Genomic DNA, 13003 nt, shown 5'->3' with positions numbered 1-13003 from the left:
CTCATTGTACTACAATAAAATACTTGTATGGTGATCTGTACTGAGGTTTATGCAGTAATTCAGTGTATCTCAGTGTATTACGCATTGTATTGTTAAAAATGTACAGACACCACACCACAAAACAGAAACCATGATGACATTGTGTCATCATGACCCTAATAACCATGACATTTTAAGGTTGTAATAAGTATAATAGGAGTAATAGAGGGAGTAGAGTAATGACATAAATTTACTTTCTGTCGCATTTAAATGTTAATGTTAATACATGAACACACAGCTTGGAAATGTGAAGAATAAGTCATTGTCTGGTCTGTAGATATCCACTTTATTTATTCAAAAGTTTTAATGACAAATATCACAAAGTACATGTGCTGACATTGTTACTCAAAAGCATCAGTAGTTCCATATTTATGCACATGGCAGATATACAGTATTTCACAGAGGAGTGGTTGATAGGAAGGATGTGTTGGTTGGTTCAGCTCCTGACATCTCATGGACTGACAACATGTGGCCCCTCAGTGCTGCAGAAGAGTACAAACAAGTTCAAATTTATCAGACCGCAGTGGATTATGTAACAAAATGACAGCTAATACTGAGCGTAGACATTCAATGCTGGATATTTCATCAGAGCTCGCTTCAGAATGTTATCACCACGAAAAGGCCTCTTTAAAATGTTTTGACTGACACAGGTCTCTTCGGTGACATGGTTCATAAAACACATGAGTGTGAAAGCTTTATTCTTGATACTTATCAACATCACCAGTGCTAAATTACCTCAACACATACCACATTCTAAAGTTCAGAATAACCTTTAATATTGAAGTTTTTCTTCTCTCCTTCAATAATAGATATTTTAACAGAGATCAAAACAATTATTAGACATCAAAATGTATTATTTGCATTGTAACCATATCCCACCATGTTTTGAATGAATTTTCCAGTCCACAGAAGTGTAAGTGACACGAGATTGTCAATAAACAACTGATGCAAAAATAGGGATATTATCTACATTCTCTGGGTCCTGTAGTTTACTCAGTGGTTAGCCTGAACTGATTGATCTGTGATTTGTGAGTTTATGTTCAGCTGATATTCCATGATCCAATTCTAATAGTGTTAATGTGTTTTAATGTTGTAATGTTGATTACAGTCAAGTTATGAAATCACAACTTCATGTTTGTATTGAAGAATTAAAATACCTTAAAATCCCAGATCACCATGGCTCCATCCAGCCCCACACTGCTGTACTTCTCCACTTTGGCTTTTTCCCCGGCTACAACACACAGCTGCCTGCAGGACACAACACAACACATGCACACAAGGCTTACAAAAACACAAATATATTGTTGTTACATTAAAAAAACTCAACAACCATAGCTGCTGTGGTGCAGAACTCTTGTTGTAGTTTAAATAACAGAAACCAGAGAATTTCAGTTATGGCAATTACAAATTAACATTGTGACTTAGCACTGTATAACTGTTGGACAGTTTTGCAGCTTTGCTTGAAGTTAATGTATGCGCATGTTCAGCTAAATGTGGAAAGAAACATCCATAGCTGCATTATGTCAGCACAATGCATCAATAACAACCTAATTTTGCACATGATTTGTGATTATAAAGACACAGGCACAGAAAAATAATGCCTGGCAGTTCACAAAATTTGACAAATCATGCTTACGTGATGCTGTTCTGGTGGAGGGTGTTCAGCTCCTTGCTGTCGTCCTCAGTGGCCTTCTTGTCCAGGTTGCGGAAGTGTTGCATGGCTGACACGTTACTCTTTGAGGTCTGCTTGGGTACGTCCAGCTTCTTCACAAACTCCAGAGCACCCAGACCCTTATAGGTGAACTGGTAGGGGCAACAGTCATGACCCTGACAGAAAAAAGATGAAGAATGTAAATAATTATATCGAATAAACCAGACATCACTGGACATTTTATTAGGTACACCTTGAAAAATGTTATCTTTGTCATAATAACAAACAAACAACTGCCTATTTACAGATCCAGCAGATGGAGAGCAAAATTAGTATATCTGATCTGATCTTTAGTAGCTTCACTGTGTTCACATGCGTGCTCTAACTGTGTTGTTGTTGTAGAGCTGGTAGTGTACAGAGGATTTTAAGAGCTTTTTTAACTGGAAACAGCTGCCTGCCTCTGCTGGAAACCAGGTGTGTGGGCCGAAACCAAAACAACGCTTAAAGATTCTACGTAGCTGTGTAGAGTTGAGGCGAAACGCAGACTTTGGGTTCATCATTTGGGTTCTTTGGGACCTTGAGTCTCCATTCACATTGAACATAGTCATTTGGTCCATTATTAATATAAAAATATTGATTATCGCAGCAATTAAATGAGCAATTATTACTATGAATCGATAGAATGAGTGGTAGTTACCGCAGCAACAATCTCAGTGGGGTTGACATAGAGCACACTCAGCAGCGGCAGATGGTTGGTGGTCAGCTGGGTGACCCTGGATGGACAGAGGTTAGAAGGGTGGTAAACACCCACAAAGAATGCCAAGATAAATCCTTTAAATGTGCAAACCTGCTTAGCAATTAACCCGATTCTGATTAAGTACAGGAACTCAAAATTAATTAGCTTCATCTCTATTTTAGGTGACTATTAATTCTGATCATAATGATGGAATAAGTGTCTTGGCAGCAGTACTCACTCCTTCCCCTGGGCAGCGTCAGCCACAGTGATGCTGCTGTTATGGGCCACCCAGGCCAGCTGGTCTCCGCTGGGAGAGAAGGAGACGCTGTGCACCCAGCCTCCACAATCTTTATGCTCCAGTAGCATCTCCCCAAAAGGCATTTTGGCCCCCCAGGAGGTGGGTCCAGGTTTGTCCTCAATGTCCTTGATGTAGGCTGAGAAAATCCTGAGAAGCACAGCATGGAGATCTGTTGTAGTTTGATGGTTTTGAGACCCAGCATTGGGTTGCCTGATGTGCAGCTCTGTCTCTGCTGGATATGTCAACAGATAGATAAAATGTTTGCTGCCAAATTTGCCTTTATAATAATTAATTAATGTTATGTTTATACTTTTTCAGCTGTCCCAAAGGAGGTTAAAAAACAAACAAACAATATTGCGGCTATAAATTAATATGTATTTTAAAACATTAAAATCATTTCTCATACTATAATACATATTTAAAGCTAGTAAATACTTTCCAACTTGCCAGAAAGGAGCAAATCGCACATTTTGGGGGACTATTTTCAGTGGTGGATTAATTCACATTTGGTGCTCTAGAGAGTATGTGGGGTTGCAGGACGCTGTGTGTGTTCTATCGCACAGAGGAAGGAGATATATCACAGATTAGATACACACACAACACTGGTTAGTAAGATACATTAATTGTACATTCATATAGTATATAGCAAATTAGTTCTTTGAGATTATTATTATTATTATGTTAAACCACTCATTGGTGCTCCCAAAAGAAGTCCTCCCTTTCTACACTAAAGAAAGTTCATGCATCAAAAAACACATGCGTTCACTGCTGTGTTTTAGTTTGAGTGCGGTTTTCTTGCTATATAAGTGTACTACTACGACACCAGTCTGCTTCCTTTCCTTTACCTCACTGTATTAATAGTTGTCTCACCTGCAGTGGAGGTCTGCAGACCCAGCTGCCAACAGGATGTTGTTGGGGTGCCAGTCCAGACTCAGAACGGTGGAGCGAACAGACTTCTTGATGTGCTTACTCAGCCACCTGAAACATGGGGAGAATAGTAAAAACCTGTATTTGAATGTGTTTAACAAATATGGCATGGTAGATCATCTGTGTGTCTTACTGACACACGTCACTATATCAGTGAAAGTCCCTCACCAGTCGTTCTCCTTCTCAAAGTAGCAGACAGAGATGATGCGAGCTCCGCTGCCCAGGGCGAACTTGTTCTCCAGTGGTGACCACTTCACACAGGTGGCTGCACGGTTGATACGCACCAGGACCAGGGTGGGCTTCCACACGCCATCCTTCAGAGTCCACACATAGGCGTTACGGTCAGAGGCACACGTCACAATGCGGTTGGACTCTGGGGCCCAATCAATGCCTGCGGGAAAAGACAGAAATGTGTAAACTGTGGATGTGAATGTCACCCAATTAAATTTGTTTATATATCTTATTTTCTCACTAAATTAAGTTTTTTCTTCTTCACTGTTGGCTGATATGAGTTAATGTACCTGTGATTCGTCCACTGTGCTCAGTCAACTCATGGATCTTGACCCATTCTTTGCCTTTCTTCTCATAGATGTTCACCACATTGTTGTTGGGACTCACTGCAATCTCTGTAAAGAAATATTAAAGTTATCCACTTTATAATATAATAACACAGACATGACACAGTCATCAAGTCACCAGATTTAGAGAGGTTTTTCTCCTGCTAGAACTGTGGTGATGCCAAGTCAACAGCAATGCACTACAGTTTTCAGCGATATCTGTAATGTCAAGTAGAAAAATAGCAGTCGACATCCTACAACTGAAGTGCAATCAGATGCATAAGGCAATGCTCTATGAGTCCATTTCCTGTATTGATAATCAGATTCCCTGCGGTTCTCCAGGCAACTTAATGCAATTAGAGGAAGGAGAAAATGTATCTGCATTCTGCATTGCGAGTGTAGCCCCACCCTCTACTGGACCCATAGGTTATGGAGAAAGAATACAGGAAAGTGATGTCTGTGTCGTCGTATCTGCACATAGCCGTGAGGAAATCTTGGTATGTTTGTGGTTTCACCTACGAGTCCTGTCTTTGTTCCAGGTGTGGCAGGAGAGCGGCTCCAGGCCAAAACTGTAGAGCGACATGTCTGAACAGGGGAAGGAGAGGCTGCTGGAATGTAGCTGCTGTCAGGGCTGGTCTGTTGCTGCTGATCCAAGGGGAAGGACAGTGAGACACTTTGATTTTTGAAGACAGAGCACAGCTAGTTAATAATGTGAAAAATGAATTATAAAGTTGGTGGTCATACTTTGTAATACTTATATCATAAAATCCCTTATTTCTGTGTGTGTGTTCACTGTCTGCAACAACTCTCTATTTAACTCATTAACTGGGTGAGTCATAATTGTGAGATAAGCGCACACCTTTATCAGGCGTGTTCAACGCTGCAAACATGCTTGAACTGTTCCTTCTATTTTTCTCTGCCCTCTAACGCTAACCTGATATTGACTGTGGAGAAAAACAAACTTTGGGTTTTTGAGTACATAGCTGTCAGTTTAAGAAGGTAGTTCTGAAAGGTTTTGAGCCAAAGGAGATACCACCTCAGACGTTTACACAGTAATACATTCCAAGCATTGCTTCTGGTTTCAAATGAGTGTTTACCCGGCTTTATCAAACAGACTAAAGCAGAGGGAATAACTGATGAGAAGCGACATCCATTAGATTAGACAGATCAGAATGTCTGGAGTGGAATAATGCTTTTCTTAGTAGTTGTATGGACCAAATGGAGAGCATAAGCTGATTACATGTAAAAAAAACAACAACAACAAAACAACAACAACAAGAACCAAGCTCATTACTTACCTTTGCTGTATGTATGTGGTCAGATTGAATTTGTGGTGACGGGGAGAGGTGCAGGGCTGTATCCGTGGACTCTGGGCAGTCGACACGAATGGAGCTGGGAGAAGGAAGTGACTGTGGTTTTACTGAAGGGAGTGAAAGAAAGGTGGGTGTGTCTGCTGATAGCTGTTGAGCAAGTACCTCATCTAGAGCAAGCTGTGTTGTGATAAATCATACTGTCAAGGGATAAAACATGCTCTGTAGTTGGCTATATCATAATCAATATATACACACACCATTATATACAAAAACAAACCCCTTGCAGAGATATTATTTTACCTTTGAAGCTACCTGTGTGACTAGATTTTATGTTCAGTGATTTATCTACAGAATTTTGGCTCTAAAGTTTGAATAGGGATTATGGTTGCAACATTTATTGATTTATCTGTTACTGAGTTAATTAATAAATAGTTTTCTCTCTTCCAATAATCCAAATGCCCTATATATAGATATAATCTTCCATAGCATCCTGTGATGTGTTCAAATAGCTTTTTTTTTTGTCCAAACAAAAGTCTAAAATCCAAAGATATTGAACTTACAGTGATATGAAAAGTAGAAGCTAAACATCTTCACATTTGTGGAGTTGATGTATTGTTTTGTTTTTGGTTTGTTTGTTTGTCAGTTTGAAAAACACCTAATTCACGCGAAAAAGAGTTTGTAATCTCGGTATACTACGACTGAATTAAAGGCCAGGTCAGGGTTGTGCAGAATGTGCATTTTACAGATTTGTTGTTGAAAAATTACATTTTTGTCAAAACAGGATGTTTTCGTGCACTGCGTGCTTTTATTGTGAAAGCATCCGTGCGGAAGTGGCAGTCCTCCGCTTTCAAGAAGAAAAACAAGCAGGACACACGTCATTTCGTATCTGGTGAGGATTTTCTTGTAGTTTTGCAGCGTGTGTAGTTAGCTGTCGGACATTTGTGGACACATTTTGTTTGAAGCTCGTCGCCTGTCGTCCGTCTGTATGCGTGTGTTTCCCCGCACGGTTTGGACGCGGGACTGTGGACGGCTAACAGTTAGCTCGCTGAGCTAATTGAAGTGGTTGGTATCCAAGATGGCCAGAGAGGAGAAATCCTCAGGTGTAACAGCGATAACTTTTTATTATTGTTATTATTACGATAGTTTTATTTGACAGACAACACACGGGCAGCGTTTGCTCCGTGTCCTGTTAACTTTACAAGACGAAAGTAACGTTATCTAAGCTGTAACGCGTTACATGTAGCTGCCGTTAGATAGTCAGGTAGCTTCTGTACTACAGTGTCCTTTGACTTGAACTGGTTGCACAGCTTGCTACGTTATTGCTAATTCTGTCTTTATTCACGCCTGTCAAAGGAAAACATTAACATTACTACGGCTGAAGTTGTTAGTTACTTGCTGAGGAGTATTTTTCATGAAACACAACTGCATCCCACTACAGTTTTTTCTTTGTGTGTGCTCTGTGTGCAAGTACAGTGCAAACAAATGATATGCATGCAATGAATCGAATTACTGACACACTGTGAACCAGCAGCTATTTGAGACCCTGTAGGACCCAATCGCAGCAGTGTTGTGTGGGGTTGTGTCTGATCGTGCTGTACGTAATTGCTGTGAAACTGTCAGGAACTTTTTATTTCGCTCATTAACGGACTTTATCAAGGCCGGTGCTCGCTCACTCTCATTCACTGTCCGTGTCCCTCGACTAAAGCTCCCTCTGTCTGTCTCAAAATATCGACACAAACCAAAGGAACTCTTTTGTGTCACTATTTTGCAGTGTAAACTTCGAGTCAGACACAGATTTAGAAGCTCAGTTTTCGCTGTTTGTTCTCGCAGGCGTTCTCTTCCAGGTCACAAGACAAACATGGCATCGAGCAGCACGAGCAGCGAGGAGGAGCGGAGCCTCCGAGAGTGTGAGCAGTATGTTCAGAAGCACAACGTCCAGCAGCTGCTCAAGGACTGCATCATCCAGCTGTGTACGGCCCGGCCTGACCGGCCCATGGCCTTCCTCAGGGACTACTTTGAAAGACTGGAAAAGGTTGGTGCCAGCATGTATTGCAGCAAAGGTTTAAGAACACCCCATGAAATCCAGTTTCTGAGAATTGAGGCTTTCAGTATAGGCAGTTTTTGAGTGCCTAAGGTGTTGTTTTGCGTACCTGTTGCCCTGCAGGAGGAGGCCCAGCAGATGGCTTCACAGCACAAGTCCAGCATGCGCTCTGACTCCCGTGAGGACGAAGTTTCTCCACCCATGAACCCTGTCGTGAGGGGTCGGAGCCGGAGAGGAGCCATCAGCGCCGAGGTGTACACCGAGGAAGACGCTGCCTCCTACGTCAGAAAGGTCAGAACATTTTTATTTTATCTCTGTCAGTATTTCTATTCACGGAAATGTACCAGAAAAATCTAAGCAGCTTTTTTTTCCTCTCAAGGTCATCCCAAAAGACTACAAGAGCATGGCTGCTCTGTCCAAAGCCATGGAGAAGAACGTGCTGTTTGCTCACCTGGACGACAATGAGCGGAGGTAAGGGCGTCAGTCCGCTTGGTGGTCTAAAAATCCTCAAAACACTTTCAGCTAATGGACTTATTTTCTGCCACTGCAGTGACATTTTTGATGCGATGTTTTCTGTCAACTACATCGCTGGAGAAACAGTCATCCAACAGGGTGAGTTTTATTTTACTGTTCACTATTTTACATTAAGATTTAATTCTTTAATTCTGTTCATCCATTCATGGTACCCTTTGTTCTCCTTCCTTCCGTTCCAGGTGATGAAGGAGACAACTTCTATGTTATCGACCAGGGAGAGATGGATGTAAGAAACCTTCATGTTTTTGAAAAGTTGTCTTCCTCTTTACGTCTTTAGCTTAATGTGCTGTATTGGTTTAGTGAGGGAAACATGAAAAAAAGATCCACTAAAACCAACAAAAACTTGTGTTTACTTGCTCTGCTGCCCTCGAGTGGCCCAAAAATATGCTAATGCAGCTTTAACTTCAGGCTTTGTTTTTCCAGATAAAATTCTAAATGCGTCTCAGACCGTTCATCTTGATATATTGTTGCTACAATTGTAAAATGCTCCCATGTCACCAGAAACCCGGTCAGTCACAGGTTTCTGCCGTCTGTCTCCATCTAGGTTTATGTGAACAATGAATGGGTGACCAGCATTGGTGAGGGAGGTAGTTTTGGGGAGCTGGCTCTGATCTATGGGACGCCTCGTGCAGCTTCAGTCCGGGCGAAGTCCGATGTCAAGCTTTGGGGCATTGACAGAGAAAGCTACAGGAGAATACTGATGGTAAGATGTGTGAAAATGAATGATGGGAAATAATGAGTTGGGTGGGATGTAAATGGTTTTAATTGTGCATCAATGTTTTTGATCAGGTTCTTCTATGATTATTTCTTTTAGGGGAGCACTTTGAGAAAGCGCAAGATGTATGAGGAGTTCCTCAGCAAGGTGTCCATTTTAGGTGAGAGCTCATCATTTCAAAAGCTGACGTTGACCTGATGAATCCAAATGAGCTGAAGCATTGACCTTTGTGTTGCTTCTGAACAGAGTCTCTGGATAAGTGGGAGCGTCTGACGGTGGCTGACGCCTTGGAGACGGTACAGTTTGAGGACGGCCAGAAAATCGTAGTGCAGGGACAGCCCGGCGACGAGTTCTTCATCATCCTGGAGGTACGCACCACCTTCTGCAAACACTAGTCGACACAACCGGTCGGTGTAGGATGTTTGTTTTGACACGTAGCATTCTGTGGCGTGACCCAAAAGACTATTGTAACTTTAGCTCATCACTCTCTACACGGAAAGTAAGATAAACCTCCTTGTGGGGTTAGTCCCTGTCCTGCCCTGAGTGTCACTGCTGAAAGCCTCTGTGTACAGGTTAAAGAAAAAAAAGGTGAAGATTTTGGGTCATTTTTGTCTCATTATTCTTTATCTTTTAGAAAAATATTAGTTAAACATGAGCTGCTATTTTTGAAATCACAGAGTGTTAGAGCAGTCATGTGATCACTCACAGGTATGATTGTGGGTAAAGTTATACCTTCTCTTCTTTTGCACAACATTTATCATATCTTTGAGCAGAACAGTGGTGTTTATTCATAACTTCTCTTTTCAGATCTTTGGTTATGCCTTATTGAATCACATCTCTTTCTTGTTGTGCATTAAGCTATTAACATAACAGCTACAGTGGATATTTTCTGGAGAAACTAGGGTGTATAATCTGTCGTCCAAAGTCGGTCTCTGTCTTGAATCTGGATTTTCTGGAAATTGCTGTTGATTTCTGGGATATGTAGTTTAAGATGTGTCTGTTCTGTGCAGGGAACAGCAGCAGTGCTTCAGAGGCGGTCAGAGGATGAAGAGTTTGTGGAGGTCGGCAGACTCGGACCGTCAGATTACTTTGGTAAGTCAGACAGACATCGGTCATCTACAGCACAGACACAGTGAGGATCAGGTAGTTGCTGACGTTGTCTTGTTAAAGTGTCTGCTAGAAAACATGCATGCATGCATTAATATCCCAGATATCTAAAATAACAAAGCTGGACACCGCCAGCAGTCTAATACGCCTGTGTGAACCTTTCCTGTTTCCACCAGGTGAGATCGCCCTGCTGATGAACCGGCCCCGTGCTGCCACTGTTGTTTCCTGCGGACCCCTCAAGTGTGTCAAACTGGACCGGCCGCGGTTTGAGCGAGTCCTGGGCCCCTGCTCCGACATCCTGAAGAGAAACATCGAGCAGTACAACAGCTTCGTTTCCCTCTCTGTCTGAGCTCGTCAGCACTCAGACCCTCTTTTCCTCTACTGCAGGGTCCACCAACGCACATCTGCTTTATTTTCCTGCTTCTCTGTCTTTCACATTCACCTGAAGATCACTTCATCTGTTACTCGTTTATTTCTTATTTATTTTATTTTTTATGTAGGTACTCAGAAGGTAGATTTGTTTTGTGTGAAGGTCAGACACAGTTCAGTGTGTTGCTACATCACCTGAAGCTGTAATCCCAACACCAAATATGAGTTTGCGTTGAACGTATAGCTGCTGAAGTGAAAAGACAGTGTATGCGTGACTAACTGCGCGTTCACACTGCGAGGTCAAGTTCCTTTCAGAGCATAGCAGGACAATGTGTCATGTCAACATTTTAAAATATGTTGAAAAACATTTAGATCAATAAAATAGAAATTATTTATATAGATAAGATGGGGAAATGGTGTAAGCTAATTCATAACAATCAGTTTTGCGGTATTAAAGGTAGGGTAAAAGATTCTGGAGAAGCAATGAAACATTAGCTATGTTGTGGTGTAGCAGTTTGTTGCTGCTGTGAAGTTTCCCAGAGCACACCGGCTCCAGACAACTCTGCTGCTACTATAGCAAACAACACAACAACAGCATGAATTGGCAAAAGAAGTCGAGTGTCAGTGTTACCTGACACACAAACCCTAGATCGAATGGCTGGAATAGTGTTACGTGGCTCGGTATGTTTCTCATTTACAGAGCCAGGCTTGTGTAAGAGCACTTGATATTTTTTATTATTTTTTTTCAGGGCTCACCGATTAGAATCGCATACCTCACTTTTAAAGGTTTCAGTGTGTCAGATTTATGGGGCTCTCTGGCTGACATGGAATATAATCTTCAAGCTATGTTTTGATTAGTGTATAATCAACTGAAAATTGTTATGTTGTTACCTTAGAGTAAAGCTCTTTCAGAGTCCGCCATGTTGAACCACTGTATCTCTACAGTAGCCCTGAAGGTACAGACTGGCTCTAGTTAAGGCCTGTTGCGTTTTTCTTTAACGCTATGAACACATGCTACTAAATCCTACACACTGGGCCTTTTTAAGTCAAAAAGGTAGACGGTGTGAATGCTCAGTTTGTTGCGTAGTTTGTTCTGGAGATGCTTTGACAGATGGTTTCACGCTGACTGTGGAAGCTTTGTTTTTTGAAGTGGTACGCCAACGGGTTCATCTGTTTTTTTTGCTGCTCCTCTTTTATTTGTGTTTCTATTTTTAGCCATGCTAGCAACGAGGTTCTAGGGATGGTCAGTTGGTCCACCGTTCTGGTCCTGACTGAAATATCTCAGCAACTAATCAGATAAATTTTTTCATAAAATGTTGTCATCACGTTCCCCTCAGGATGAGTTGTAATACCGTTTGTGAACTTCTGACTCCCGTCGTCATCCCGTTTAACAAATGTCATTTTGTCCCTTTATGACCAAATACCTGCAAAACTAATGACATTCCTATCAGCCTCAGCTGTACTTAATTAGCAAATGTTATCATGCTAACATCTCCTAAATATCAGCACCACAGCTAGCGTGGCTGCAGACTTTGAGTTTTGATTGTTTTTTTCATATTTGTTGTTGTGGTGTTCCTTGTACACACGCCTTTTTTAGAGGGTTGCCTTGACATTGATATACGTAATTTTCCTGTATCTGGTCACACGGTTTGACAGAAGTACAAACACCAGCCATACACCCACTGTATGGAGGAATAAAAGCAAAAAAAAAATAGAATGCACAATGAATTTACAATATTTCCAGTTAAACTTCTGGTTAAGTTTCTGTTTCATGGTTTTAATTTCTCATCACCAGTTGCTAATTTTAAGTTGAGCTTTAAATTTGAGAATCTTACTTTCAGATTTTCTGTTTAACATTTCACATTTTTACATTTTTAGATTTCTTTTTCATCATTATGATTTTTGTATTTTTGTTTTTAACATTGAATTCGTAGCGTGAATAGAAATAGTGACATATTCAGTAGCAGTTTTTTTTTATATTCCTTTTGCTCTTAAAATAGTTTTTCTGGGTGAAATTCATATCTAGCTGGCAGTGTTTGTTTCAAATGTCCAGGTATCCCTTTAACTCTGCTCACATCTTGTTCTATTTACACCTCTGCCACAGATCTATATATTAAGAGGAAATGACTATATTTTTTTGCACTTTTTATGATATACAAAATGATATGAATAACGAGAAAACGTTTCTATGCTGTTAAATTCACTGTTTAGTGTACGTCTGTCATTTAAAGGGAGTGCAGGTCAATACAAGAAAATAATAAAGAAAAAAACACAACACAAAATGGCACCTGTTGGAAGATCAGGCTTTCTGCAGTAAATATGGAAGACACGTAGCATCACAACGAAACTGGTGCCAAATACGATGCTGAGATTTTCTGCATTTCCGTAAGTCTTAAGGAACTTAAAAAGGAAATAATAATAATAGTAAAAAGGAGAGGAAGCTTTCTGGTGCTTTGCATTAATGTCTTAGGGCACAAACAATATGATTTTTTTTCAGTAAATGAAAGGGACTTTTGTTTGCAACTATTGTTGCACGTGGATTATTGATGTAAATCACAAATTTGACAAATTTCTCAAAAGATTAAGAGTGACCGTAAAGATTTCTGTACTGATAAACACACTGCTTAGGTCACTAAAATGTATCCACATTCACAAGCATGAATTATGGACTTCATCAGTCAATGAAGCAAATGCCAATAAATCCTGATTTCAATCT

General features: G+C 40.8%; 2 protein-coding genes across 4 annotated transcripts; one reads left to right on the top strand and one right to left on the bottom strand.

The window, feature by feature from the left end:
• Window positions 1–306: 306 nt before the first annotated feature.
• On the bottom strand, window positions 307–5629 carry zgc:86896 (actin-related protein 2/3 complex subunit 1A-A). 2 transcript variants are annotated; one of them, XM_010741192.3, is made up of 10 exons: window positions 5507–5629; window positions 4728–4850; window positions 4173–4277; window positions 3820–4042; window positions 3595–3702; window positions 2665–2871; window positions 2388–2463; window positions 1676–1866; window positions 1197–1287; window positions 307–521 (listed from the first exon to the last, which is right to left on the bottom strand). In XM_010741192.3, exons 2-10 carry the CDS (start codon window positions 4789–4791, stop codon window positions 516–518), a joined length of 1071 nt encoding a protein of 356 aa, XP_010739494.2. In that variant the 5' UTR covers window positions 4792–4850; window positions 5507–5629; the 3' UTR covers window positions 307–515. The 2 variants fall into 2 exon arrangements, with proteins under 2 accessions (XP_010739494.2, XP_010739495.2); XM_010741193.3 differs by having other exon boundaries at window positions 4728–4853; window positions 5507–5596.
• Window positions 5531–13003, top strand: prkar1aa (protein kinase, cAMP-dependent, regulatory, type I, alpha (tissue specific extinguisher 1) a). Of its 2 annotated transcripts, XM_019263422.2 has the most exons (12): window positions 5531–5648; window positions 6303–6410; window positions 7352–7553; window positions 7686–7853; window positions 7942–8033; window positions 8113–8174; window positions 8276–8322; window positions 8641–8799; window positions 8911–8971; window positions 9058–9179; window positions 9822–9903; window positions 10095–13003. In XM_019263422.2, the coding sequence occupies exons 2-12, from the start codon at window positions 6304–6306 to the stop codon at window positions 10265–10267; spliced, it is 1275 nt and encodes a 424-aa protein (XP_019118967.2). In that variant the 5' UTR covers window positions 5531–5648; window position 6303; the 3' UTR covers window positions 10268–13003. The 2 variants fall into 2 exon arrangements, with proteins under 2 accessions (XP_019118967.2, XP_019118968.2); XM_019263423.2 differs by lacking the exons at window positions 5531–5648; window positions 6303–6410 and adding an exon at window positions 6418–6583.

This window comes from Larimichthys crocea, chromosome XII, assembly GCF_000972845.2.
Source record: "Larimichthys crocea isolate SSNF chromosome XII, L_crocea_2.0, whole genome shotgun sequence".
NCBI lineage: Eukaryota > Metazoa > Chordata > Actinopteri > Sciaenidae > Larimichthys > Larimichthys crocea.
The sequence above is the reverse complement of the archived record's forward strand: the minus strand, read 5'-3'. Positions and strand labels throughout refer to the sequence as shown.